The following is a 27441-nucleotide window of genomic DNA, read 5'->3' on the forward strand; positions in this document are numbered from 1 at the left end:
AGGAGCTCAGAGCAGATATTCACTTAAAGGCTCATTTATGTTCGACCATGTTTCAGTAAATCTCTACAACTCATCACTTTTTTCCCTGAAATATATAAGAAATGAGGGTTGGATCAGCACTTTCACACAGGACTGTATACCTGGGGTGACTTCAACAGAATCCTACAAATGGTAAAATGCAATGTGTTGGCTTTATGCAGCGGCGTTCCACCACCATATAAAGAAAATTGAGCTTTTTGTAGCTACAGAGATGACAGTGAAGGTGCATCTTTGGGAATGTTTCTAATGATGCATCCATCAGCAGAAACTGCTCTACTGCAGCACCACTAAGGCCAAGTATCAACTATGTTAGCAGCTCAGCATGACTTTCTGATGATGACGAAGACAGTGAAGATGACAAAAACCAACATGACAGTTAAGGACATGACTGCAGGCTTTTAGGAAACAATGTGAGGGTGGATTACTCCATGCTGAGGCCCAGTTCAGACTGTGTCATCCAGTAAAATCCTATTTTTTTCTTATCTTAAAACAAAGAAAATACTATTTTTACACCATTAACTTATTCTAGTTTTCATCATTTCTCCCAGAATAATAACAAAAGAAGTCAGAGAGAGATGATAACAACGGAAAACATGACTTTAGATGATCTGAAAACACGTCTGAACGGGGTTTGTGATGCTTGTTAAACCAAAACATGTCAGTGATGATGATTGTTTGAAAATGCAGTCTGTGAACACACAACATGCTGCACAACACACACACAACCTCTCGCTGGGCCACACAGGAACTCACGTTGAGCTTGCAAGCGTCTTGAGACTCAAAGCATTGGTTTTACAGAGCTACCCTCAAAGGTGCCGCACCTGAGCACATTTCACTCATAAACCTGCTGCCGTCCACCTCGGCACGGCAATTCAACCCATCTACCTTTCTCTCCTCCTCTTTGGCCAGCTGCTGCTCCAGCTGCTGCAGCTGCTGGGTGGAGCTGTCCAGGAGCTGGTTGTAGGTGGCCGTCAGCTCGCCCAGCTGAGCCTCCACGTGAGCGCGCTCCTCTGAGGACAACCTAGGGAGAGCAGGGAGAGCGTTATAGCAGGCATAACCTCTCACTGCTAAACGCTCCTTTTGTTCGGGGTTAAATCGCTTAAAGGTCCATTTTTCACACATGAACACAAAAAACTTGATTTGATAAAATGAAGGAAAGGACAGATAAGGGCGAGCGTCGGTTCAGGTGGTTTCTCTGACACGCAGGAAGTTAAATGTGTACGTGTTCTGGGGCTGTAGCGATACACTAATCTCACGATATGATTCATATACGATACGATATTCAGCCAACGATTCGATACACTTACATTATGATACACGATATTCAGCCAACGATTCGATACGATTCGAAACACTTACATTATGATACACGATATTCAGCCAACGATTCCATACGATTCAATACGATTACATTATGATACACGATATTCAGCCAACGATTCGATACACTTACATCATGATACACGATATTCAGCCAACGATTCGATACACTTACATTATGATACATGATATTCAGCCAACGATTCCATACGATTTGATACACTTACATTATGATACATGATATTCAGCCAACGATTCGATACGATTCGATACACTTACATCATGATACACGATATTCAGCCAACGATTCGATACACTTACATTATGATACATGATATTCAGCCAACGATTCCATACGATTTGATACACTTACATTATGATACATGATATTCAGCCAACGATTCGATACGATTCGATACACTTACATCATGATACACGATATTCAGCCAACGATTCGATACGATACACTTACATCATGATACACGATATTCAGCCAACGATTCGATACACTTACATTATGATACATGATATTCAGCCAACGATTCAATACGATTCGATACACTTACATTATGATACACGATATTCAGCCAACGATTCGATACGATTCAATATGTATTGTATTATATTAATGTTCTGTGTTTTCACTAATTGTAATGTCTGACTTTTCAATAAAGTTTGCTTTAAAAAGATAAATAAATTGATTTGGGCGGCTGAAAAATTGATACTTTATCGGGAAACAAAATATCAGTATATATAGAAAAGAATAGACTAGAATAAAAAAAATACTTTATTTATCGCCCAATGGGGGAATTCAGATTCATATCGCAGTATCGATAAAATTGCTCAGCCCTAACCTGCTCTACTTACTTGCTGGCTTGTTTGGACAGTAGAAAGACCTGTGTGCTCCTTATGGCTTCAGCCACCTGGTCCTTCTTGGCTACCAGCTGCTCGCTGATGGCCTTGAGAGAAGACGCATGAATAATCTGCTTAGTAACTCTCTTCAGCCACTGTGTCAGTATCGCACTTTTAAAAACAAGTACACGCTACCTGTTGAGCAGCAAGCGAAGACTCGGCGTTGGGCCCACCGGTCCGTCCCTGGAGGCCTTTGACCCAGCCCAGCAGGTCTGAAACCTGGCCCACCCTGGCCTGCCTCTCCTCCTCCACCTCTTTCTGCACATGAGAGCAGAAACAGTTGGCATGTCAGTCCCATTTGTGATCGTTAAATAAGAAAAAGTCATGAAGTCGAGCAATGCATCACCTCCTCCTCCTCCAGTCGCCTCAGCGCATCGCTGATGTATTTCACATGCTGCGTCGTCAAGGTGACCAAGGCTGTGTAGCGTGTGCGTAAGTCCATAAACTGGAATGATATCCAACAAACAAAGGTCACAACAGTTCAAGAAAACATGTACAAACTGCCACGGTGGATATATTTCTCTGATGTGTCCTCACCTCCTGAGTGATGGCGTCGGAGGAAGAGTGCATCCTCCTCCTCTTCACGGGAGACTTGTGCATGGACTCCACGAAGGCTCTGTAGGTCATCAGCTGGAGTTCGTAATCCTGCACAATGAGACCATCGTGAGTGTTTTTAAACACAATAACGTTCAGTTTATAGTTTCCTGGAGTGGTTTTCTACCTTCACTGAGGCGCAGTATTGTTTGGAGTGAGTCTGGCACTCGTCTAGTTTGGTCTGGTTCTGTTCAATCTCAACCACCAACGCCTGAAAGGAAAAACAAAGCATTTAGATTTCCTGGTTTTCCATTTGAGTGAATCCCCCCCCCCCCCCGACTCAGATGTAGTGACTGACCGTCTGCTGGGCCAGCTGCTCTGACAGGGCTTTGCTGTCAGTCTGTCCAGGTTGGGTGTTTTCTTGTCTCTCGGTTGTTTCTTCGATCCACTTGATCAGAGCCGAGTGACCGTTTCTGTACTGCTGCAGCGCCGAGCCCAGAGCTTCCAGATCGGCCCGCCTGCAGTCAAACACAGAGGAGACCCGGATCATTGACCACACGGATGTATTCATTCCATGTAGCCACAGGCGGTCCTGGCTAGATTTACGCCCTGGGCGGTGCCCACATTGCCCATAGCAAAAACCGGCCCTACATGCAGCCAAAGCTGAGCAGCCAGAGTGCAGGCTTCAGATCTAACACCTTTCCTCTCTCTGTGTCCTGCTCACCGTGTCTCTGTCTGTCTTTTGATGCCGCTCCACCTCTCCGCCATCTGATTGGCTTTCTCCTGGTAGCGCTCCAACTCGGGGCTGCGGTCTGGGTGGAACCTGCTGAGCTGAGATCCCGCCTCTTTGGCCCGACCCATCTGCGCCTGCAGAGCCTGGAAGACGCCCTCCTGATCGGAGAGCTCAGCCTGCCACCGCTGGACGGAAAGAGGCAAAGAGGTCACAGTGAGTCACAACAAGACGCAGAATGAAGGGCGGGGTCAGATTTTGAGGAGATGATTGTTTTTCTTTTTTACCCCGAACTGATCTCTGAGGTTGTGAATGGCCGTCGTGTCTGCAGGGACGATGTCTTCTTCACTCAGTGTGTTCTCATACTTCCTGACCTGGCTCTCAGCATCGTCCAGGCTCCGCAGCAGGAGGTCGACGGTTTTTAACCTAAAGAGGTAAGATGCATAATTTAGAGCGGGGCAGCATGTGGCCCAGAAGCAATAACCCGAGAGGCCCAACTTAAAGCCGAGAAAAAACATGAAAAACACAGTTTGCTCAAAATTCCTACAGTAGTTTAGCCTGGGAATTCCCATGCTGCTTTGCGCGCGATTTCATTCACACTGCAAAGGCAGCCTGGAAACCACCGCCCTTATTTTTGCCTGAGTTAGGGAACCAATCACAGAACGGGGGGGCAGCAAGACGATGACGACGTCTATGCGTTACACCAAAGCTTGTAGAGTGTTAATCCAACATGGCAGCGGACACAACGTTACCGTTCGATACAGCCTTAGAAAGTGTTTTAAGTAGCTTAGAACGCAAGTTTACCTTTAAAAAAAGAGCTACGTTTGGCGTTGAAAGATTTCATTGCCTTCTTCCTCGTCGAATTTCTGTCGTCATCTGGTATAAGTGATACAATTGGCTATGAATCGCGCGCAAAGCAGCATGGGAAGAACCAGACGCCATTTGATAGACATTCGTAGCGCCCAATAAACGGCTCTAGGCATTCGTAAACCACGCCTTACATACGAGAAAATGCACACCTAGTTCCCAGACCACCATCTCATCGAGATGTGGACGCGTCAGCCAGGCTAACAGTAGATCAGAAAGTGAATGCAAGTTGTTTTGTTTTGTTGTTTTGAAAGTTACTGATCGAACCAAGTTAGCAGCTCAACTCCAACTGGAAAAGTACGTAAATGTAAATGTATTTTATTTATACAGCCCTTTACAAACAATCCTTACGATGTACCAAAGTGATTTACAGCAGGTAATAAATAAAGAGAAGAGTAAGTAAAAACAAATAAAAACAATAAAAGAACAGTGAAAGCAATAAAATACAACAAAATCAAATAAGATAAAAGTGTCATCATGCTACTGGGTATTAAAGCCATCCTAAATAAGCAGGTTTTTAGCCTAGATGTGAAGAGGCCCAGGTCAGAAATAAGACGCAGCTGGACGGGGGGCTTATTCCAGAGCCTGGGGGCAGCTTTGGGAAAAGGCTCGCTCACCCCAGGGTTTGTATTCTGACCTGGGCACTTCCAGCAGAAACTGATCTGTTGACCTCAGAGCTCTACCAGGACTGTTAAAAGCTCAGATAAATACGATGGGGCGAGGCCGTTAAGAGCTTTAAAAACCAACATTAAAAGTTTAAAATCAGTTCTATGAAGGACAGGAAGCCAATGGAGGGAGTTAAGATGTATGAACTTAAGGACGTGCATCTCTCTCAACCCTCAAACGGAAAATTGAGGATGAAAACCGTCGTTTTAACCCTGCCTGGGCGGATAGATACCGTTTATTTTACCACCAACTCCACACGCCAAACCTAAGTGTTTACTTTGCAATGACTCTGTTACTTAAGGAGTATAATGTCCGGAGACACCACCGACTTTGATTTCATTTTGAAAGGGAGACAACATTTTGTGACCAAAACATTCTTTTTAGTATTTTAAAGGGAAAAACAGCATCGCTGTTACCCCAGGTTCTATTTATTTAGAGATGTTTTTAATGCACTTTTTGATGTTCTTATGTCAGATGTGTTTATTTCATTTCAAAAGGGAAAACTATTTCATCACCACTGATGTGCACTTTTTGTTTTAATGCCCGGGTTATTTCAGGAGTCAGAGTACTGCGACTACCTCAGTTCATTTAAAAGGTTTAAAATGTGTTTTACAAAAATACGAAGAGGGGAAATGATGAATAAACATCACACGTTATTTCATTATATTTGTGTTGGTTTGAAATTTGTCATTACGTCCTTCAGCTTGAGGTCTGGGTTTTAAAATCTGACCCAACTGAATTTGTAATTGAATAGGCCTGATTTATAGTGTAAGTAAAGCATTGTCTTGGGCGTTGGGGTCATCAGATGGAGAAAACACACACTTACTTCTCAAAGTAGACGGATGAGAGGTTGTGCAGTTTGTCCGTCCTCTCCACCGCCCGACTGAGTTCGGACCGGAGGACGGGGACGCTGGAGGACGTCGGCTTCTCCTCAAAGAAAGCGACGCAGCGGCGAGACACGTCGCCCAAACCGGAGCGCAGGGCCTCCAGCTCAGACTGCAGCTTCTGGACCAAAAGGAATTCAAATAAAGCAGAAAGCTACGTTTGCAACGACAGAATTAAAGAAGAAGAAACACGAGAATGTCCTAAAATCACAGATGAATGATGGAATCAACCCGACGGGGATCAAACGGACCTCTTGCTCTGCGATCTGGACGGTCGTGGCGTCGAGTCCGCTGGCCGACAGCCGGCTGGGGGGCGGAGTCTCAATGCCCCTCATTAGTCTCTTCTCGGCCTCGTTTAAGCGAAGCGTGATGTTCTGCAGCTCCGACAGGTACGACCGAGACACCGATTCGTCCTTCTCCGCTGCAACAGAGCAGAAAAAGGACCAGAGATTATTTTAGGGCATGTCCAGTGATCAAATCATATTTATTTGTAGCAGATTTCATGTCCAAAACAGTTCAAAATGCTTTACATAAAATAAAAGGATTGCAGCGGAAGCATTAAAAATACATAAAAGAATATAAAGAGAAACAAATAAAATAATTCAAATGATTAAAACCAGCAACAGTCCAGATAAATTAAAAGATAGCGTGCAGATTTCATGCATAGACACATGAGAACAGAAATGTTTTTAACCTGGATTTAAAAATGTCTACATTTGGTGAAAGTTTAATCTCCACTGGCAGTTTGTTCCACTTGTTTGCAGCATAACAGCTAAATGCTGCTTCTCCATGTTTAGTCTGGACTCTGGACTGGACCAGCTGACCTGAGTCCTTGGATCTAAGAGCTCTGCTGGCTTTATATTCTCTGAACAGATCACATATGTAAACCATCAGCAGGCTTTTAAAATCTATTCTGTGACTGACTGGAAGCCAGAGTAAAGATTTTAAAGCTGCTGTGATGTGTTCAGATCTCTTAGTCCGGGTTAAAACTCCAGCAGCAGCGTTCTGGATGAGCTGCAGATGTTTAATGCTCTTTACAGTGATGGAGTCTACTGGAGATGAATGCATGGATGAGTTTCTCCTGGTCTGTTTGGGAGAGGAAACCTTTAATTCTGTTGATGTTTCTGAGATGGTAAAAAGCTGCCTTGGTGACAGCTTTGATGTGGCTGCTGAAAGTCAGATCTGAGTCTATCAACACTCCGAGGTTACGGACTCGGTCAGTGATTGTAAGGCCCCGAGTCTCAAGATATTTACCAACGCTGACCCTCTTCTCTTTGCTACCAAGCAGAATGATCTCAGTTTGGTCTTCATTTAATTGTAGAAAATTCTCTCTCATCTCAGTGGAACAAACTGCCAGTGGAGATTAAACTTTCACCAAATGGAGACATTTTTAAATCCAGGTTAAAAATATTTCTGTTCTCATGTGTCTATGCATGAAATCTGCACGCTTTCTTTGAACTTATCTGGAATGTTGTTTGTTTTTAAATTCATTTAAATGATTTAATTTGTTTCTCTTTATATTCTTTTATGTATTTTAATGCTTCTTCCACTCCCTGCTGTAGTGCTTTTATTTCATGTGAAGCACTTTGAATTGTTTGTACATGAAATGTGCTACAAATAAATTCGATTTGATTTGATCCAGTGATGCGGTTAACTTGTTTTACTCTGAAATAAGGTGTGTGACACCATCGTTTTATCGTGTTTTCCTAATGCATCTCACCGGTCTCCATGTTGAGCAGCAGGTCCCGGCAGTGCTGCTGGGCCTCCTGAACGTCCTTCTCCAGCTCTCGTCTTTCGGCCGGCGTGAACAGCGAGCTCTCTTTGCTGTCTTCCAGGAAGTCGGACAGCTGGGAGTCCATGTGCTCCAGCACGTGCTGCCGCTCCGACGGAGACTGACAGCGAACCTGGAGACGGGGAGAAACGCGCCGGGAGAAGGTGAGACCGGCAAAGGAGAGCCGAGAGTAGCCTCAAAACATTCAGCAGATGGGTTTCCTGTGATCTCACCGAGTCCAGAGTCCACTCTGAGACGGCCCGCACGTCTTTGAGCAGGTAGTGCCAGGACACCACGCTCTTCATGTTCACATGCAGCTGGTGCCACAGAGACATGACCTTCTGGTACAGCTGCTCGGCCCTGTTCACACACAAACAAGACGTATTTAAACCAGTTACCTCTTACCAAACATTCTCACACGCATCGAAGAGGCCGACTGTTATCACTCCTGTTAAAAGCAGAAGCAGAATTACTGATGCTTCGTTTCTTTTGCAGCGTTTTTGGAGGATCTGCAGCGGAGATATTTAAGAAAAGGCTCAGTAAGCTCCAGCAGCTCCAGGTTTACAGACCAAATCCCTCCAATCTGAGAATGTGGGAGCATACGTCGATGCTTCCTGGGTTTCTCACAGAAACGCACTAATCAAGGGGAGCTTTACATTCATAAAGCTTCCCCTGGCATAGCAAATGTGTTTGGCATAAACGGTATTCAGATTACAATTCTGCTGCCATACTGCTGGACAGGACAAGGGGTAAAAAAAATAATTAAAAAAAACAGAATAGTCATTTAATTTTAAGAAATTGAAAAAAATAAAAATTTAAAATTTAAAAATAAATACATTTTTTAAAAAAAGCACTAATTTAACCAATTTTATACAGTTTACTGTATTTTATTTTACATTCTATAACAGTAAATCTAAACTACTGGACCTCCTCGTGTCAAAGAGTGATCCATAATCCTGATCTGGTATCAAACTGTCGTCAGAAGCTTATATTATGATGTCGTCATTACGTCATTTCCGCAGCTAAAGCAGCTGTTTTGAGAGTTAAATTCGGCTTCTGGAACGACAGCAACACTTCGGATTCTTCCTCCGATTCCAAAGCTAAAAACTATCTTCCTGTAAGTATCATTTGAAGTACAATAATACTTATTATTATTATTATTATAGTATGATAATGAATTCTGTTTTTACTGCGTTAGAATGAAAATCATTGATTTTTTTAGTGGCGCCATCTGACTCAGTTTCACAGAAGAAGAGAACTGCTCAGAGGGCGACAAAGAAGAGGAAAGTGAAGGGATCGGTGGCTGTGGATGGAACTCATTTGAGAAAAGGAGGATCACGCTTATTATGTGACAACGTTGCATGAATCGACCTCGTTAAAGAAGAAGAAAATATAAAAAAGTGAAGCAAACTTCACTGATAAAGAAGAAAAGTTCCTTGTTTTCTCTTCTACAGGTTCTTTAGACTTCAGATAAAGATGCAGTTTGCAGCTGGATGGCTTTCAGAGATGGCTGCTAACTCACATTTAACCACTAGATGGCAGTAATCACTGTTATCAAAGAGATTCAAGGCTGTTAAACAGGATTTATTCAGAGTTAATATGGAGGTTTGACTACAATAAAGATGAAAGCTGCTGCTGTGTGAATATTTAAAGGTTCAGAACCACAAACCTTTTGTTTACCGAAAGCCCAAAGATGGATCCTGTAAATCTTTAAGCGTCTCACCTGCCGGCTGTGTCGGAGGCCTCCTGGTTGGGAGGAGGGACAGTGAAACACACCGAGGGGACCATGGCCTCGTTCCCCGTCGGGCTGATCACCTTCCACTTGGTCCTCTGAGAGTTGTCCTCCAGAACGCACTCCTCTCCTCGGCTTATCGTGATCTGGGAGGATGCACCAAGATGAGATGAGGAGAGAGATGGGGGAAAACGGGGGGATGCAGGTGGGCAAGGAAGTTACAGAAAGATGGACGTTGGGAGGACGTGGAACACGTGGACAAGAGGATGGAAAGTACGAGACAACATCAAATTAATAGAGGCATTTGCAAAGTGAGGGGGTTATAATAGTTGAAAGGGATTAGGAGAAAGGATGGATGATCAGGAGAAAGCAAAAGGAAAAGACGTAAAAAAGCTAAGAGCAACAAACTCAAAATGTAACAGGAAATGAAAACGTTAAAATGATTTTAGAGAAGGAAGCCGCGGGGTCTGACAGCTGCTTTCATCCCTAAATCTGTGGCTGTGAAAGCAGCGTAAAGTCCCCAAACTCAAGAGTCAGTTTTAGCACAAACTGAGCCGAGTCTCATCCGTCCACCAACAGGGAAACCAGCGTTCCCGACACGGCGGGCCCCGGACCCCCAGGACAGGATGAAAACTAAGAGTTTGGCTTTGAAATCTACAGGTTTTAGAGCCGTTCTGCGGCTCCACCCACCGCCCCCTCTCACCCCCTCCCTGCACACACAGACACATCAGAAAGGCAAAGCTGTGCACATTCAGTGAATACAGGAAACTGAATCTTAAAGCTCGTCAGTCGGACGGACTGAAGGACGCACGCCTGAGAGGCGGCGAGATAAATTCAGTTCAGGTCAGTGAGCGCCAGTCGCCACTCATCAGCTGATCTCAGCCAACCAGCCGCAGCGATGCTGTTACTGAACCCGCCGAATCTGTCTGATCTCAGCCTTTGTGTGGCCGGCATGTGTGGAGCGCCATTTTAATCAGGTTTATATCAATAAATGTCTGTGACGTGACCAGGACAGAGGTGTCCTAACCAGGAGCCCCGGTCCATCCGTCCATCTCTGACTCCAACTCTATACGACTTTATAATACTTAGATAATGTATAAAAACTAGGGCTGGGTAACGATTAAAATGTTTAATCTAATTAATCACATCATTTCCCTGATTAATCGCATTTGTACGCAAAATCCAAAAGTAGTGTATAGCTGTTAGCATTTAGTTTTATTTTAAATGTGCTGCCATATGAATGAAAGTGCCATAACATTTGTTGTGCAAACACACTTTTAACATCAGCATCTTTCTGTAGTTTTTATGTAGAAGCCTCGCTCCACTGTCTGTTTCCTTGAATGACTTGCTGCTATCAGTTGTGTGTTTTGCCTTTAAGTGATATTTTAGCCTGGAACTACTACGCTGAGAAGACAATTCAACTTGGCTGTGTTTACAGAAGACTTTGGTTCTGTCAACTCCGCCGTCTGGAAGAACTTTAAAATGAAAATGGCCGAGTAAAAGTTCCGTACCCTTCTCCATGTTTTGTGGATCTGCCGATTACTTTCAGTTCCTGTTCCACAGCAGACAGCAACAGACTTTTACAAAATAAAATAGATAATAAAACCTGCGTTAATGCACGACAAAATATTCATCGCCGTTAAATAATTAACGAGTTAATTATCGAGTTAACTCGCCCAGCCCTAATAAATACATATTAAGTAAATATTATTTATTTAATATTGACTAATCTGAGATTAATGTGTTAAATTCAAAGAGTTTAAAGCCACTGAGTTTGTGATGTCACCAGATTACTGCTCCGAACAGCTGATTGGGTGGGATTCGCTTCCAATAAAGCGTTTCTTTGGATGTAAAATGAGTCGTGATGCAGGATGATCCATCAACATGATGTCATGTGCCAAACTATCTGTAAGGATACTGGTGCTTCTGTGCAGTAAAAGAAGATCTAAAAACATGCATTTAATTTGATTTCATGAGTACTTTAAGACACTTTGGACACACAAAGAATGATCAAAAGACAGATTTCTGCTGATTTGATTGAATTTTTCCGCTGAAAATCAATTTGCCGACCAAAGAAAATGAATATTCGGAGCATTAGGGTCGGATTAAAGAAGTAAAATGAGAGGAGGAAGTTTTTCTTTCTTCATTTTTAAAGAGATTAAATCAAACTGCAGGGTTTCCTCATGTATCCTTTAGAAACACAAAGACTAGATAAGGATTTTAAAAGTCATTTTCTTAAAAAATAAAAACTTGCTGCTCCCATTTTTTTGGCCCCAGCAACTCAGAATCAGCATCAGATTAGTTGAGACAAAACGAAGCCTGAAGTCAGCTGATAAGAAAGCAGCAGCCAGGGCAGTGTGTGCAGTGTGAGGATCTGAGGTGAGAGGGAGAATATAGGCAGCTATACCTGAACGTTTGTCTTGCCAGCCCAGTCGACAGACGACAGGGAGGAAGAGGAGGAGGAGAGGAGGGAGTGAGAGGGGGATGGAGAGACAGGAGACACAGGAGAGTGAAGGAGAGAAAGATTACTGTCGGTCATGTGCACGACTGTCCACACGTTTGGTGAAAATGAGCTCTTTGTTTCAGGAAAACCTTCAGTTCTGTGGGCAAACCAAAGCACAACTCCTCACACGCAGCCTGCTTCAGTGGAAGGACGACCCGGCTAAATATAGCCGTGCCAGGGGCAGCCGAGTGTCCACGTCAACAGGCTCAGAGGATGGGACAGATGTATAATTGATTGGCTTTTAAGTCCTCAGAGGACACTGCAGCCGAGTGTGAGAGCCATAAATCTTTACTTTTACATATCTTTGGCTATATTTTTAGCAGAATTATCTCACGCTTTGGGTCACTGTGCGTCCCTGGGTCTCACGCCGGACAAAAACAAAACCTGAATACATGTCACAGCATGGAGGAAGCAGCTCGAGTGGTGGTGGAGGAGCTTGGTGAGCAAGAGCAAGGCCGAGAGGAGACGTCGTTGGTGACAACAAAAGGAGGGGGAGGTCAGTGGCGAGCTGGGACCGAGTACACAGCATTTACACGTTCTGCTTCCCCACATGCGTGCGATCTGCGGTGGCTGCCCTACCTCGATCTGCCTGTAGTCACAGATGGCTCTGATGGGCGTCGTTGCTCCCAGCGGGCTCTCTGCGCTGCGGGGGCGGAGCTGCACCACCGTTTTGGCCCGGCCCACGAGGCTTGCCACCGTGCTCCGGTACTCAATCAGCTGCTCCTTCTCCTCCTGCAGGGACGACACGATCGGTCACACTGACAATCACAGAACCGACGGGTTTCCGATGAGCTGCTCAGGCGCCAACACCGCTGAGGCTCATGGGAAGTCTACAGCACCGCTGAGGCTGATGGGAAGTCTGCAGTTTTATATATTGGCTATGTTCGAAACCGCATACTTCTCCTACTACTCATACTAACTTTTTGAGTTAGTAAGCCAGTTTGAGTAAGCGAGAAGTTCCCGGATGCATACTAGATTCTCCGAAATGTTGGGTATGCATCATGAGGTCACTACTCATACTCAAACTACCCAAGATGCAACGTAACGTGACGTCGCCGATCGTCATTTCCTGTCAAAATGGCAGTTTCAAGCTAGCTACAACGAGGGTAGGTTCACGTCCTGCTTTCAAAACAAAAGCACCAATTGTATCGTAATGGCTTTCCCTATGATAAAAGGCAACGGGTATTTTATTTTGTGAAAATAACCGGAAGTGCGTTGCTCACTGCGGCTAGCTTTAGTAGCGCCGAAGTTGTGGGAACAAAATTGTAAATAGCCGGTATTTTGTCAGGTTTTCAACACGTTGGGGATCTAAACGACTACTTTCTCGCCTGATAATGTTTCAAATGTTGCTAAAGTTTACAGAGTTTAGAGCTTAAGCGAAATCAGCTTCAGGCCAGCTGATTTCGGCTCGGGCAGGAGCGAAATGCATTGTGGGTAAACGCTCTGCATTCTGATCAATCAGTATGCTGTATGCAGAATGGAAGTATGCAGTTTGCAAGTATGTAGTATGTGGTATGCGGTTTCGAACACAGCCATTCTGTCATAAACTCGGGCTTTGATGGAAAATGTTGGCCACAAGGTGGCACTGCATCTGCATCTTGTGATCAACACATAAGCACCAAAGTCACTATAATTCAACATTAAGGGCGTCTAAATGTCTGTAACAGATTAAAATAGTTTGAATCAGAAGCTGACGTAACAGGAAATCACAACCTTTTGACCTTTACCGCAGGTCTCTTCTTCTGAAAACATTATCTTATAAAACAATCATTTAAAACTTTTCATTTTGTTCGTATTTTTCTGGTAAATGAAGAATCTATCTGACGAAATAGTGCCTAAAGTTACAGCTGCTTCTATAGTGAGCGGGTAAAATTGAAAACCCACCTAAATTATTTATGGTCTGAGGTTCAAAGGATAAAAAAAGTTATTTATTAATGTGGCATAACTCTGATTTAGCTTATTGAGTCACATGTAGAGTTGGGTTTGACAGGAATTTCTCCAGGCATTAACATAACTCGTTTCTTTTCATATAAATGATATCTTACATCTTGTTTTCACATGAAAATGATCCCTTCTTTACTTAAAGTTGTTTGAACGTAACTTCAAACTTTATTAAGTGTCAAGTCGTCTGAGAACACATCCATTTTCCAGGCTTTGTGGACACATAGAAACACATAGAATCAGGTAAACACAAAGTTTCTAAACGTTTTATAAACCTACAGTTTATCAGCATACAGATACACAGCAAACGGGTCAAAAAGAGAGCAGCAAAGCAGTAGAAGAGACTCTCAGACTAAACATAGCTTAAAAATAAGCTGCTAAATGGTTAAATTAGACAATCTTCCATCACCTGCATTAAAAAAAAAAGTGAGCCTCACTCTGCAGGATGATGTGATTATTTTGAACTTTTTTAAAAGTTGGTTACTTTTAAAGCTCTGAAAGTTGAATACCACTCATGATATGTGTTGTTGTGTATAAAAAACACCATTTAAACATGTTAAAAGCTGGATTGCAACTGAACTTGTCCCTTGACAAGATCCAGACGATATTGTTAATTTCTAATTTAAACAAATCTTTGCGGTTATCTGAAGCTTCAAAGTGGTTTAACCTGCCAGAAATTAGCCTGTAATGATGCTACAGAAGGAAGATAATTTATAGAGAAATTCCCTTATAGAACAAAATATAGTGTGTAGAATTAAAGATTTAGTGGAGAAATTGTTCGCAATACGGATAAAGGAGCTTCTTTTAAAGGCTGGATGTTGAATGGTGACCCAACAGGTAAGATAAGAACAATTTAAATAAATATGGAGGGAAAACTATTCAATAAAAGTGTGTTATTACATACTATAACGTTTTTGTCTCATCTGTCCCCATAAGCTAAATCAGAGGTATTCAACATTAATAAGGCGCCTTTTTGAACCTCTTAACTCGCTCAATAATTCAGGTGAACATTAGAAACCTGAAAAATCGAATATTTGGTATTTCCTGATATAGATTCACCTTTCATCTTTTAACTGAAGTCATGCGGTCTCTAATGAGCTTACAGCTCCTGCATCGGCCTGCAGCTGCTGACACGACACGGGCGGACTCGGTGCTTCCTGACTCAGCTGCTTGCGTGAGCGTGGGCCACTAACCATTAAACATTTACCCGAGCTCTTTGCCCTGACAGGTACAATTACATTTCATCTCCATCCTGCCCCAAGCCAACAGGGTCATAAAGGATTCATGATGGAGCAACAACAGGCCGACAGGTGGGGTGAGAAGTACAGAGAGATGCCTGAATGTCTATACGTTACACCCCAGGAATGAATGTCACACGGAGATGGCAGTCAGCAGAAAGTCATCTGACCACCATGATTCATGAAGCCGTAAATTAAAACACGAGGACTTCAAATTAATTAACCCATAAGAACCCACAGGTGGCACACGCCCTTTAAATGTTCTGGAAAATTCCATGAAAAACTTTATCCTTGATTTCAATTCATGAATTGGCAGAGTGACCTGGTGGGTCATGTGACAGGTCATGTGATTTAGTCTTCCCATAATAACATTTCCAAGATGTCTGTGTGCCAGGTTACCGCTACGGGCAGAGCTAGCTAAATTTAAATGGCTTGTTTTTGGTTGCTAAAGGAAAGATTCAAACCATTTAAACCATTTAACACCCATTGACACATCTTTGACACTAGGGAGTGTTATTTTGAGAAAAATGTCAGAAATGTGTTCTATATAGTCTGTTTAGTCTGTTTTATGTCCCCCATAATTTTCCTTGATGGAGAAATTATCCAGGTTCTTAACGCCCAATGTGACAGTGGGGGGTGGTATTTTGAAAAAAATGTCAGAAATGTGTTCTATGTGGTCTATTTAGTCTGTGTTATGACCCCCTTCATTTTCATTTAAGTAGAACTGGGTCCGGGTTCTTATGGGTTAAGACCACGATACCAAAAGGAAATGCAACGAAAATGTGTGGAAATCTCTTTCTTTTGCTGTGAGGACCCCATTTTTTTTAAAAAAAAGGCTGAATTTCATCCATCTTCTAGCTGATGAAACGTAACCACGCATGAGAAAGTGGTTTAACATCCGCACACAGAGAAAAGAGGCGGTGCAAACACAACAGAAGTGCAACAAAAAGGTGATCAAACGGTTCCGATCTCTGCCTGAACGAGGGTGTAAAGGTCCTTTAATTCCCTCCTCACTGACAGAAACTAACATCTCTAACATTTAGAGACCACAGACGGCATGTGCACGTATCAATGCTGCGTCCACGGAGCGTCCGTTTGTGACACGGGACGTTCAGTTCACCTTTGCAGAGATAATCCAGCCTGTGGAGCCATGCCCGCATTAACTCTGCCATCTGCTTGAAGTTGGAGGTGAGTGTGAGCATGTGTGAAGAGGGTGTGGAGACGGCAGGCATGTGAATGTGCCATGGGGGGGATGATCAGCGAGGGGCTTTCTAACAGATTACCTCACCCTGTCATGCTGCAGCTGCCCGATGCCGAGCGCAGCCATCAGGAGGATGTGTGCGAACAGCTCAGCATCTGTTGCTCCAATGGAAGAAAGATTTGAGAGGCTCACAAACCTCCCATTGAAGCTGTTTGATTCAAGATTCAAAGAGATTCAAAGTTTTATTTGTCACATGCATTGTTATACACGGTACAACATGCAGTGAAATGACCTTTCAGCTGTGCAGACTGAGCAGCAAACACCGTAACAGGCGCGGCTGTCGGCAGGCGGCAGCAGGCAGTTGTACGAAGGGAGAGAAAATAGGGCCAAGAGATTGTGAGGTCTGACTTTTTCCTGGAGAACGATTTTGTGATGCAAATGTATTACTCTTTTGAACGCATATTGTTTTGAGAAGCAAAACACTTTATTTTTTAAACCCCAGCCAACTAGCCGGACTACCTTCATCAACACCAAAACGAGGCTGGAACTCTGCTCACAGGACGCAGCAGGGGGTAAGAAAATGTTCAAAAATGATGTTGCTAATATGGGATGTCATACAGCTTCATGTCAAAAGAGGCGAACTGTCCCTTTAAAGTAAACTCGTTACAGATTCTGTTACCATGGAGTCCTGCAGCAGGTCCTCCAGCTTGCTGAGTCGGCTGTTCTTGTCACAGGTGTACTGTCTCTTGATGGTTTCCTGGAGCTGGCGGAGGTACGACTCACAGTCCCGAGCGTCGCTCATAAACTGACCGAAGACAAAGAAATAAAACACATCGATGATGTGAAAACATTTGGAAAACACGATGTTTGCTCTGATCCTGAAGGCCGCTGGTCTCACCTGGAAGTACGCCGTGTTGTCTTTAAGATGCTGCTCCACGCACACACACAGCTGGTCCACCCACTGCCACTGAGTCTGCAGCGCTGCGCTGTAAGCCTGGTGATGCAGTCAGAGAGGGCGTCATTTCAATAAAATAACCAATCCATCTGCTCCTCCCTCTGAGGAACACTCATCCATATAGGCACGGCGTGCAACTCAGAAACAGCATGCGACTGAAAAGCTAAACTCAACACATGAGAACAGAAGCTACAATGGAAAAAAATCAAAGTCTTACCAAGTAAATTTGTCTCATTTCTCATCAAAATATCTCATTACATTTAATATAAAGGCACAACTGCCTAACAAGTACTATTTCAGCCAGATATAGGGACTTGTTTGAAGACAATACATCTTGAATATCTTGTTAAATGAAAAAGTCTTGAAAACAAATTGTTTTGAGTCGCATATCATATGAAACTCCTAAATATCACATTTTATTTCAAGAAATCTTGACAAGCCGATTCTCACTAGTTCCATTGGCAGATTTATTTTTGCTTATTTCAAGCAAAAACTTCTCGTATTTGTTGTCTTATTTACTTATTTTTGGAGGGGCATTTTTTTCCAGTGTAAAACAGACATGACATCACAGCGGCTGTGTCCATCTTTCATGTTGTCTGTTTTCCATTTTTCTTTATTTTTTCACTTATTCAGACCTTAAAAACTTTTCAAATGTGTGCTGTTCAACTAAATGTTCACAAAGATATTCCGATTGGTTGGAGCAGCGGCTTTAACTGGCCGCAGTCCGAGGTGGCTCACCTCCACCGTCTGCTTGGCCGGATGGTTCTCCTGACACAGGCGGCTGGCCGTTTCCTGGAGGGACTGCATCACGTCTTGTTTTTCGGCCAGCTCCAACCTCACTTCCTGCAAACAGAACCGGACACAGAGGGCGTTTACAGAACGGCGTTCGGCTGCACATGCTTTTTGTTCGTTCTGCAGACACTGAGCAGCGAGCTTGTTTTTATGTGCTGCATATGTGATAAAATGCTCGAGGTTGGGGGCCATCGGCGCGTGCGTTTGCCCCCCCCCCTCCTCCACTCACGCTGTATATTTCCCTCTTGGCGTTCATGTTGCTGTTGTTGTCACTCCAGTCGAAGGCGAGCTCCTCCTCCTCCCTCTCGTTGAGCCAGATCAGCTCCTCAGTGCAGTGCGACACAAACGCGTGCAGGCTCTCCAAGCTCTGCAGGCGCCATGACGAATGTTCCTACGGCAACCACACAAACAAAGACCGTCGTCATGCTGATCAGCAGTTCAGAGGAAGACATAAAGGAATACTTTTTCAGGGATTTTCAGAGCAGTTCTGATGAAAATGAAGATAAAAGAACAAAAAACGTCCTTATAATGTCAATTACAGACATTTAGTAACATAAGCATCATAAAATATATTCTAAAAGACAACAAAGTGCAGTCTGTTGTCTGTATTTCTTAAAACTAACCAAAGAAAGCTGCTTTTATTTGTCTTTCATGTCTTTTTGTGCCTACAGATTCATACATTAGTCAAATGTTTACCCTTTGACATATATTAGATCATCTAACTTTGTCCCTTAAGAGGCTCTCCTGGACATTATTACCATTAAAATAACTTCCAGAAGGTCCAGAAGCGGCAGAGAAAGCAGCTTAACTGACCGAGGACCAACGTGTGATTGTGATAAAAGTAGAAAAAGGAGAGCAGATGCAGACGTTGATGAGCTGAAGACACATAAACTGACCAGCAGTTTGCAGTACTGGTGCTCCAGTTTGGCCAGGGTTTCAGAGTAACTGCCCTTGAAGTTTGGAGAGACTTTATCCTGTTGGAGGAAGGTGAAACTGGATTAAATGTCTGGATGTGACCCACCAAGCCCCCCGCGTTCACATGCCCGTGCTGAGGGTCCGTACCTCGTAGCTGCGCGCCTCCTGCAGGCTGCCCATGAGCTCCTCCACGGCGGAGTGGACGGAGTTTTGTTTCTGGAGGTTGTTTTCCACAGAGGGGAGGTCTGCACCCCACTCAGCGCCCTCCAGCAGCTCCTAAAACACACACAGGACACGAAGGCAGCTCTGAAAGGTTGTTTTATCCAGCTTCTCGTCTTGTTTGGGACTTTGCATCCACATTATATCTGAATATTTCTGGGTTTCTAACTTAAAACATGTTCATCGGTGCAGGTGAACACTTAGAAATGCAACAGGAGTGAAACATGTGAGCGTTGTCATATAGCAAAGGCCGACTTGGCCCATACGTTCTGGTCCGGTAATAAACTGTATAATTTTTGGACTACGATATTTCAAACGTTATCTGAAGCTTTTAACAGAGATATCCAACCCAGTGCTGAAGTGGCTACATTAGGAGTCCCAGGGGAGGGTGTACCAATGAGAAATAAAATTAAAAATGTCCTTGCCCGGAGAAGAATCCTACTGGAGTGGAAATCAGCACATCCACCCAAAGCCTTCTCCTAGTGTAACACTTGGGGTGTACTTTTCACTCACTATGTTTATTTTTATTATTCAGCTTTTTTTTTTTTTGTATAGACAGCATGGTGGGGTGGGGGGAAGAAAATAAGAAAAATATGTATGTTGAATAACTTATAGTAAAAAGTTGAACAGGAATGCATCCGACAGGGCCTGACCTGCGTCTCCTCCACCCATCCCAGCAGCTCGTAGATGAACCTCAGACTGCCTTCGTCCTCTGACGCAGACATGGCCACCAGCTGGGAGCGCGCCATGGGCCGCCGCAGCAGCGCGGCTCCCACCGCCCCCACGGCCCCCAGCAGCGTCTGTCCCAGCGAGAGGCCGCCGTCGGTGCTCCTCTGGCTGGTGAGCTCCGTCCCGGTGCCGCCCAGAGCCGGGGAGAAGTGGCCTTTCCTGTAAACGCTGGAGCACTGCAGTCTGAGGGAGACCAGCTCCTCCTGAAGGCAGGACACTCTGCGAGGAGACAGAAACACGGTCACTGCAGAGGGGACGCCGGCGCATCCCTTCCCCAGAGCTGCTCCCTCACTGGAAAAAATCTAAGTCTTACCAAGTATATTTGTCTCATTGAGTATCTCATTACACTTGATATAAGACACAATTGCCTAACAAGTACCATTTCAGCCAGATATAGGGACTTGTTTTAATATAACACATCTTGAATATCTTGTTGAAATAAATAAAGTCTTGAAAACATCTTGTTTTGAGTCATATTTCACATGAAACAAGCTTTTTTTTTTTTCCATTTGAAGAGGTTTTAAAGCTAATTTCAAGATCACTTTTAACTCAAAAGTCCTAAATATCACATTTTATTTCAAGAAATCTTCACAAGCCGATTTTCACTAGTTCCATTATCAGATTTTTTTGCTTATTTCAAGCAAAAACGTCTTGTATTTGTTTTTTTTTTAACTTATTTTTGGAGGGGCATTTTTTCCAGTGCTCACAAACAGAAGCCACGAAGGTTCCGGCCCGAGCGGGTGCCGACAGTCTTTCTGCAGCAGCTCTGCAGGCGGCTTGGCTTGAATTTAGTCTGAAAGGTGTTTAATTAGAGCCAAAGGAAAATAAAGACTATCGCCTCTCATCCTTAACCCGCCACGGCTGGTTTAGATCCAACAAAAACCATCTTCAAGAACCAAGAAAAGAAGCTGTGACTGTGACCCAGAGATGCACCGATTGCAGTTTTCCTGGCTGATTCTAGCTTTTTAAAAAGGCCCGACCAGCCAATGTCCCTTTTAATCTTTCATAAACGCCGGATATAAATTCATTTTTGTGTGAGTTGAATATTCAGCTGTTATAATCCATCTTCTACAGCCGCCTCATCCTGCTCAGGGAACCGTTTCAGGTGACAGGACCCTCTCTCTCTCTCCATCACTGGAAACGATAAATAAATGAGTACCGCTCTAAATTCCTGGGCAGAGCTTTAACCTCCAACACGAAAAGAATTTCAGCACATCCTCCGTTCTGCACCACAGAATATTTCCTTTAACTTCCTTCTCTTATTCAACTCAGGTGCATCAGAGAAGAGCTGAATCTTTTACTCATAGAAACGGAGGAATTCCACAGGTCGACTGTGTCAACAAATGTGTGTTCAGTGCAAACACTTAAACACTAAAGTTAAAGGGAAAAAACTTCCAGAACTAAGTCACGCTGGATGGAAAATGTGCACGTAGCGTGCACTAACAACCAGCAGGGGACCTGGTTAGATTTACGCCGTGGGCGAACCATCCCTTGCCGCCACCCCGCCCCCCCGCCCCCCTCCAAAAAAAAAGACTTCCCCACCATCAACATATTATATTATTTGTATTATTTTATCATATATAATCTTAAATACAAAAAGGAACAAAAAGATACCACATGTAGCTTACAAAATGCCATGTCAATGTATATTAGAAGTTATTGAATTTCGCAAATAGCTCATAACAATAATAAAAAAAAAAAATCCACAGTGGGGACTTCTGTCTGAATTTGCACTTGTTGTGTTGCAAACACAAACTAGACCAGGTTGCCTTTGGATGAAATTAGCTGCATGACACAATGCCTCAATTCTAATTCTAGTTCAGCAAAACTAAAAATCAAACACAGTCGTGACTAATAGCAACATGTTATGAAGAGGCTAACAGCTAGCCTATAGCCTACGTCACTCAGAGAAATCTGCATCCCTTTATCTTTTGCCCGTTTCTCCTCTTCTTCTCTTTCTAATCTGGGCACCTGATGGCTTCTTTGGTCTTTCACCATGATGATGATCCATGATGACTCCACATTATTACCTTTGCTTTTCCCATTAACACCGTCCGTTCACCCGTCAATCAACCGGAGTCACATGACGTAAACACATTCATGTAGATGACTGATTCACAGATTTTTCTTAATTTTAGGAATGAAATACAGTTTATTTGGATTGGAAGCAGATTGTCTGTTCTGACACACACAACCTGTAGGACTCTCAGCAGCAAGGTGACTGGACAATGCACATAGCAAAAACCAATCCTGCTAACAACAACGTGCTCCTCAGTGTCGAGCACACTGAAGCAGGATGAAGAGAAGATGGGTTTAGGGCGACTTCCTCGCCCATCCTTACTCAAACTTATCGTCCAACGTGACTTTTAAAGCACCGAAGGGCATCAAACCGCTTTCGTTTTCTCATAAAAGCAGCTGAAAACCGAAGGAGAGAAACGCTGGAACTGTGACCGAGACTTTTGGACTCACCTGAAGGCCAGCTGCTCCACCTGGTAGTATTTCTCATCTCGGAGGACTTTGAGCTCCTGGTTGAGTTGCCTGATCAGAGACTCGCAGTCCTGCAGGTAGCAGGCCAGCTCCCGCTCACAGTGCACGGCCTCGCCGCTCTCTGCCCGCGACATGTCCTGGATACCAAAACAAGAGGGGGGGGGGGGGTTTGTTTGAATGTGTATTTCTAGTCCCGACTGAAACAGAAGGGCAAATGTTTCCTCGCCCTTAACAGTTTGTAAATGATCGAACATTTAGCCAACATCAACCCCCCGGACCCCCGGTCTGTGTCTGTGAAGCCATGCAGGACATAAGGCAAGGCAGGTTTATCTGTACAGCACAATTCAACTACAAGGCGATTCAAAGTGCTTTACAGATACATTAAAACAGTAGAAGTAAAAAGCATGATTTAAATTTTAAACAAAAAAGAAAGAAATAAGAACAACAGATAGAATCCGATAAAATCAGGAGTTAAAATGTGATTAAGTAAGGAGAGAAATGCTCGGGACTCACAGCCTGGAGTGTGTTCTTAGCGAGGGTGAGTTTCTCCTCGCAGTCCAGAGCCATGTTCTGGATCTTATTGGCTCTCTGAAGCAGCAGCTCCAACCTGGAAGCACAGACGTCCAACTCGATGGGAAACTGAGCAGCTTTGATTTAAATCTCGTGCAGCATTTGAATGGCTTTAAGTGTGTGGAAGTGTGTGTTTTTGGTACCTTTCCACGGCCGGTCGCAGGGCCTTCTCTCTGTCCAGCATCTCCAGGATTAGTTTGCCCCATTCCTCCTCCAGGTCATTCGGATGGAGGCCCTGAGGAAGCTTAATACGACCAAACTCTATCCACATCTGGACACACACACACACACATCAGGTTATTAATCACTGAGCTCACTCATCTTTGCAGACCTGTAGCTCAGACATGCTTGACAACAGAAGCATCATTCAGAGTTTAAACGGCTCACAGAAAGGTCGACTTCTGCTGAAATTACACTTTAACATTCTTTATACTTTCTGAACAATAAGACAGCGGTCCTCAACCGTTTTTGCGCCACCGACCAGTTTAATGTCAGACAGTATTTTCACGGACCGGCCTTTAAGGTGAGAGCCGGTCGCTGCATATTATAGGCTTGGTGCGTGGGAATCACCTGCCGCCATAAATCCATATTCTAAGTAGGTCTCCTGGTGTTGTCTGTTAAATGCAGCTTTCTTTTTCTTAGTGGTCAGAGGCTTCTTCTGTCTCCTCACTGGGCCTTTACCCCTTTGCAAAGACGTCTGTTTTTTACCCATTCTGCTAGCTTGTGGGTTTAATATTAGCGGTAATGTGTCACGTGACCGAGACGAGCATCTTGACACGTGTCAAGAGTGAGTCATAGACGGATGTAACGGAGAGAATTTGGTCATTTTTCAAAATAAAACATTGTTTTATCCATCAAAGTTGGTGACTAAACAGGCAGCAACATCTCCTGGTGCTTCAGTGCACGTACGAGCTGCATTAAAGGGTCTGTCAGTGGGGTCACATGGCTCTGAAAGGATCAAATTATTGGCTAAATCACAATAAGAATGAGTTGAGCAAAGGGTAATTCTCCTTGGATATATGGCGGTGAATGAATGGGATCAGAGGCACAAAGCGTGTCATACCCCGGTATGATAGGTGGTGCTGTACCCATTCCAACTGTTGCTAATAGAGCCACTTCCTGTTGACCTCTTCACTACCACCAACAACAACAAACTCAGGCATTGGAGAAAGATGGAGAACGCAGAGCAAGATGAAGCTACGTCCCTCTACATTTGGTCTGTGATGAGCTGCTTGTTGCACAAACGCGATGCCCAACGGAGCATTCTCCATCGCGTTGTTTGTTTCTTTCTGACGGCGACAACAACAGTAATATCGTCTCCTTTGACTTTCGGGTCACGACCCCGGGAAAACATCTGGAGCATGCGCAGAACGCAAAGTCCAATTCACCACGTGCTTCAGCGTCTACAAGCAGGTTTAGAGTGACTTTCAACCCAGTTATCTCGGGGTCTGAATCCAATCCGATCCAATTCTTAGTCAGATTAAGGTGTCTACATGCACTTAATAACTCAGTCTGATTGTAATTTAGCCAATAATCCGATCCTTTCAGGACCATGTAACCCCACTGAGTGATCATGCATAAGTCCCACCGCACCACACACTCGGATAACGTCAGCTGAGAGAACAAACAGGAGGAACTCTCATCAGTTATCATGTGTTTGTGTTCAGCTGAACAGTCTGCTGCTTTAATAATGGCCCCACAGTGGGACAGGACTTCGCTTCAGGAGGCAGAACAGAACAGAACATCCCCCCTGAGCCTCATCTCATGATGCACAGCGAGTCCTGCCCGCGGTCACCTTTCCAGCCGTCTCTCTGCTCGCTCTCACCTCCAGAAGTTTGTAGAGGTGCTCAATGTGAGCCTTCTCCGTCTCCCTGGCAGGGATCTCTGTCTCTTTGAAATGGACGTACTCGTTGTAAAGTGCCTGCAGGAGCAGAGAAACAGAAGTCAGTAAATCATCCTCATTAATGCTCCTTCTCCTTCGCCTGAACAAACCTCCCACTTTCTCTCTCTTTATTTGTCTGGTTACATTTTTTGTGGGACTGAGGTGAAGCTGAAAGGAAATGAGCATTTACACTGGAAAAAATAAGTAAGAAAAACAACGAATACGAGACGTTTTTGCTTGAAATAAGCAAATAAATCTGCCAATGGAACTAGTGAAAATCGGCTTGTCAACATTTCTTGAAATAAAATGTGATATTTGGGACTTTTGAGTTAAAAGTGATCTTAAAATTAGCTTAAAAACCTCTTCAAATGTAAAAAAAAAGCTAGTTTCATATGATATGTGACTCAAAACAATTTGTTTTCAAGACTTTTTCATTAAACAAGATATTCCAGATGTATTGTCTTCAAACAAGTCCCTATATCTGGCTGAAATGGTACTTGTTAGGCAGTTGTGTCTTATATTAAGTGTAATGAGATATTTTGACTAGAAATGAGACAAATATACTTGGTAAGACTTTGATTTTTTCCAGTGTAAACACCCGAGGTGTCAAACATGCATCTGTTTGTCACAGAAGTTGACGTTATTTCTCCACCAGCAGATGTGCGGCATTCACCTTGAGTTCAGCGGGGTTCTGTGGGAAGTTCTTGTTGGCCATGATGGCCGTATGTTGGCGGCTCCACTGGAGCAGAGACAAGAACCTGGACTGGTACTCTGACCAGCGCTGGTCCACTTCCTGATGATGGAGGAGGGAAAAGTGATGAGTCATAAACAGCCTCGAAACGGTAACACGTAACTCATAATGAATGGAAATAACTGTTCCGTTTAATTTCCCCCAAAGCTGCACAGCTGACTAACAAACTGCTGAGGATGGAGCTAAGAACCTAACACCCAAAGTTCAAACTCAATTCTGTGGAGAGAAAGGAAGGAAAGAGTCGTACGTGCGCTGCGACGCCCTCGCCGCCCTCTGGGATCTTAGGGAAAGCATCGTAGATGGAGGAGACGTAGGTGATGACGGACTTCTCGTCTGGAGACGGAACATCGACATCTGGGGAGAAGATGAGAGACGACGAGTGAAAAACTGCCGTTTTCACATCCGTTTGAGCTGAAACTGGAGCTATTAACACCTGGAAAATGTTTTAAGCTGTAAAGTAACTTTACAAACTCATTAAAGTTTGTTTGAGACAGGAAACAATGTTTCATCCGTGATGAATTAAGACTCCTTCATTATTCCGTGATTAAAAACTTCACTGGAAAAAATGCCCCTCCAAAAATAATTTAAAAAAACAACAAATACAAGACGTTTTTGCTTGAAATAAGCAAAAAAATCTGCCAACGGAACTAGTGAAAATCGGCTTGTCAAGATTTCTTGAAATAAGATGTGATATTTGGGACTTTTGAGATAAAAGTGATCTTGAAATTAGCTTAAAAACCTCTTCAAATGTAAAAAAAAAAGCTTGTTTCATATGAAATCCGACTCAAAACAATTTGTTTTCAAGACTTTTTCATTTAACAAGATATTCCAGATGTATTGTCTTCAAACAAGTCCCTATATCTGGCTGAAATGGTACTTGTTAGGCAGTTGTGTCTGATATTAAGTGTAATGACATACTAGAAATGAGACGAATATACTTGGTAAGACTTTGATTTTTTCCAGTGTTTAGTGTGCCTTTACGTGGGCGGTTAAAGTGGGAGGAGCTTACTCTGAACCAGCCATCAAGTGTCCAGAAAGAGAAAGAAAAAGTGTTAAATGTCTCAGAAGTGGAACTAAGGAGCTTGGATACAGCTTTCTGTCTCTGTTCCAACTCAAAGTCGAGCTAAAGTCACTGATTCAGAGGCTGGAACGGTTTCTTCTCCCTGATTCGTGCGATGCTTGTTAAATCTAACTGGCAGTACCTGCTTTCTGAACATCTTTTAAGGCGGTTAGAGTGTTATCATCGCGCTAACTCACCGGCTTTAACAGCCAGAGTAAATAGTGAAGTTGGCTGGCTGAAACTTTGGGGAAATTCCAACAAAAAAAGCTGGAAACAAAACCAAACAGATAAATAACGTCAGTCTGAACTGGACGACGTCTCCGGCTCGGTTGGTAACATGTGATCTAAAGCATTCAGATTCACAGTCTCACCCTCAGCGTCCAGCAGCCTGGTCACCCCTAACGACTCGGCGATCTCGAAGGCCTGCTCCAGGTTGTCACGGTTACTCTGTCGGGACACCGCCTCCATGTCGATCAGGTCGGGCCTGAAAACAAGCGGAGGCCACGTGTTTGAGTCTGCGGGTAGGATCTCCAGCCCGGCTGATACCACGGCTGCTCCCCTCACCTGTATCTGTGCAGCAGGGCGTTGAACATGCGCCCGTCGCTCCAGCACGACGTGAAGTTGACGCAGCGGATGCCGGGGTAGCCTTCTATCGCCTGCTGGCTCCATAACAGCAGCTTCTCTTTGGCCGTGAGGTCGCCCGACTCGCCGCTCACGTAGATCTCCGAGATCTGGAAGGAGCA

General features: G+C 43.9%; 1 protein-coding gene across 21 annotated transcripts in view; it reads right to left on the bottom strand.

Moving 5' to 3' along the window:
- Positions 1-27441, bottom strand: part of macf1a (microtubule actin crosslinking factor 1a) — a 286863-nt gene that overhangs the window by 101772 nt on the left and 157650 nt on the right. For 13 of the 21 annotated variants that reach the window (XM_075449489.1, XM_075449488.1, XM_075449490.1 and 10 more), the window contains 30 exons: positions 27263-27429; positions 27070-27182; positions 25886-25992; positions 25561-25680; positions 24831-24926; positions 23149-23276; positions 22949-23042; positions 22418-22572; positions 19873-20167; positions 19148-19276; positions 18982-19059; positions 18315-18476; positions 18032-18136; positions 17237-17332; positions 17018-17143; positions 12538-12690; positions 9447-9601; positions 7957-8083; positions 7673-7856; positions 6204-6373; positions 5895-6073; positions 3823-3961; positions 3530-3723; positions 3164-3323; positions 2993-3076; positions 2809-2916; positions 2618-2716; positions 2407-2529; positions 2227-2318; positions 925-1060 (listed from right to left, as the gene is read on the bottom strand). In XM_075449489.1, the coding sequence (XP_075305604.1) occupies positions 925-1060; positions 2227-2318; positions 2407-2529; positions 2618-2716; positions 2809-2916; positions 2993-3076; positions 3164-3323; positions 3530-3723; positions 3823-3961; positions 5895-6073; positions 6204-6373; positions 7673-7856; positions 7957-8083; positions 9447-9601; positions 12538-12690; positions 17018-17143; positions 17237-17332; positions 18032-18136; positions 18315-18476; positions 18982-19059; positions 19148-19276; positions 19873-20167; positions 22418-22572; positions 22949-23042; positions 23149-23276; positions 24831-24926; positions 25561-25680; positions 25886-25992; positions 27070-27182; positions 27263-27429 (4074 nt within the window). Of the gene's footprint in view, positions 1-924; positions 1061-2226; positions 2319-2406; positions 2530-2617; positions 2717-2808; positions 2917-2992; positions 3077-3163; positions 3324-3529; positions 3724-3822; positions 3962-5894; positions 6074-6203; positions 6374-7672; positions 7857-7956; positions 8084-9446; positions 9602-11862; positions 11875-12537; positions 12691-17017; positions 17144-17236; positions 17333-18031; positions 18137-18314; positions 18477-18981; positions 19060-19147; positions 19277-19872; positions 20168-22417; positions 22573-22948; positions 23043-23148; positions 23277-24830; positions 24927-25560; positions 25681-25885; positions 25993-27069; positions 27183-27262; positions 27430-27441 lie in introns of all 21 variants that reach the window. The other 8 variants (XM_075449474.1, XM_075449478.1, XM_075449473.1 and 5 more) reach the window with 1 other exon arrangement.

The sequence above is a fragment of the Odontesthes bonariensis genome, chromosome 18 (genome assembly GCF_027942865.1).
Source record: "Odontesthes bonariensis isolate fOdoBon6 chromosome 18, fOdoBon6.hap1, whole genome shotgun sequence".
Taxonomy (NCBI): domain Eukaryota; kingdom Metazoa; phylum Chordata; class Actinopteri; order Atheriniformes; family Atherinopsidae; genus Odontesthes; species Odontesthes bonariensis.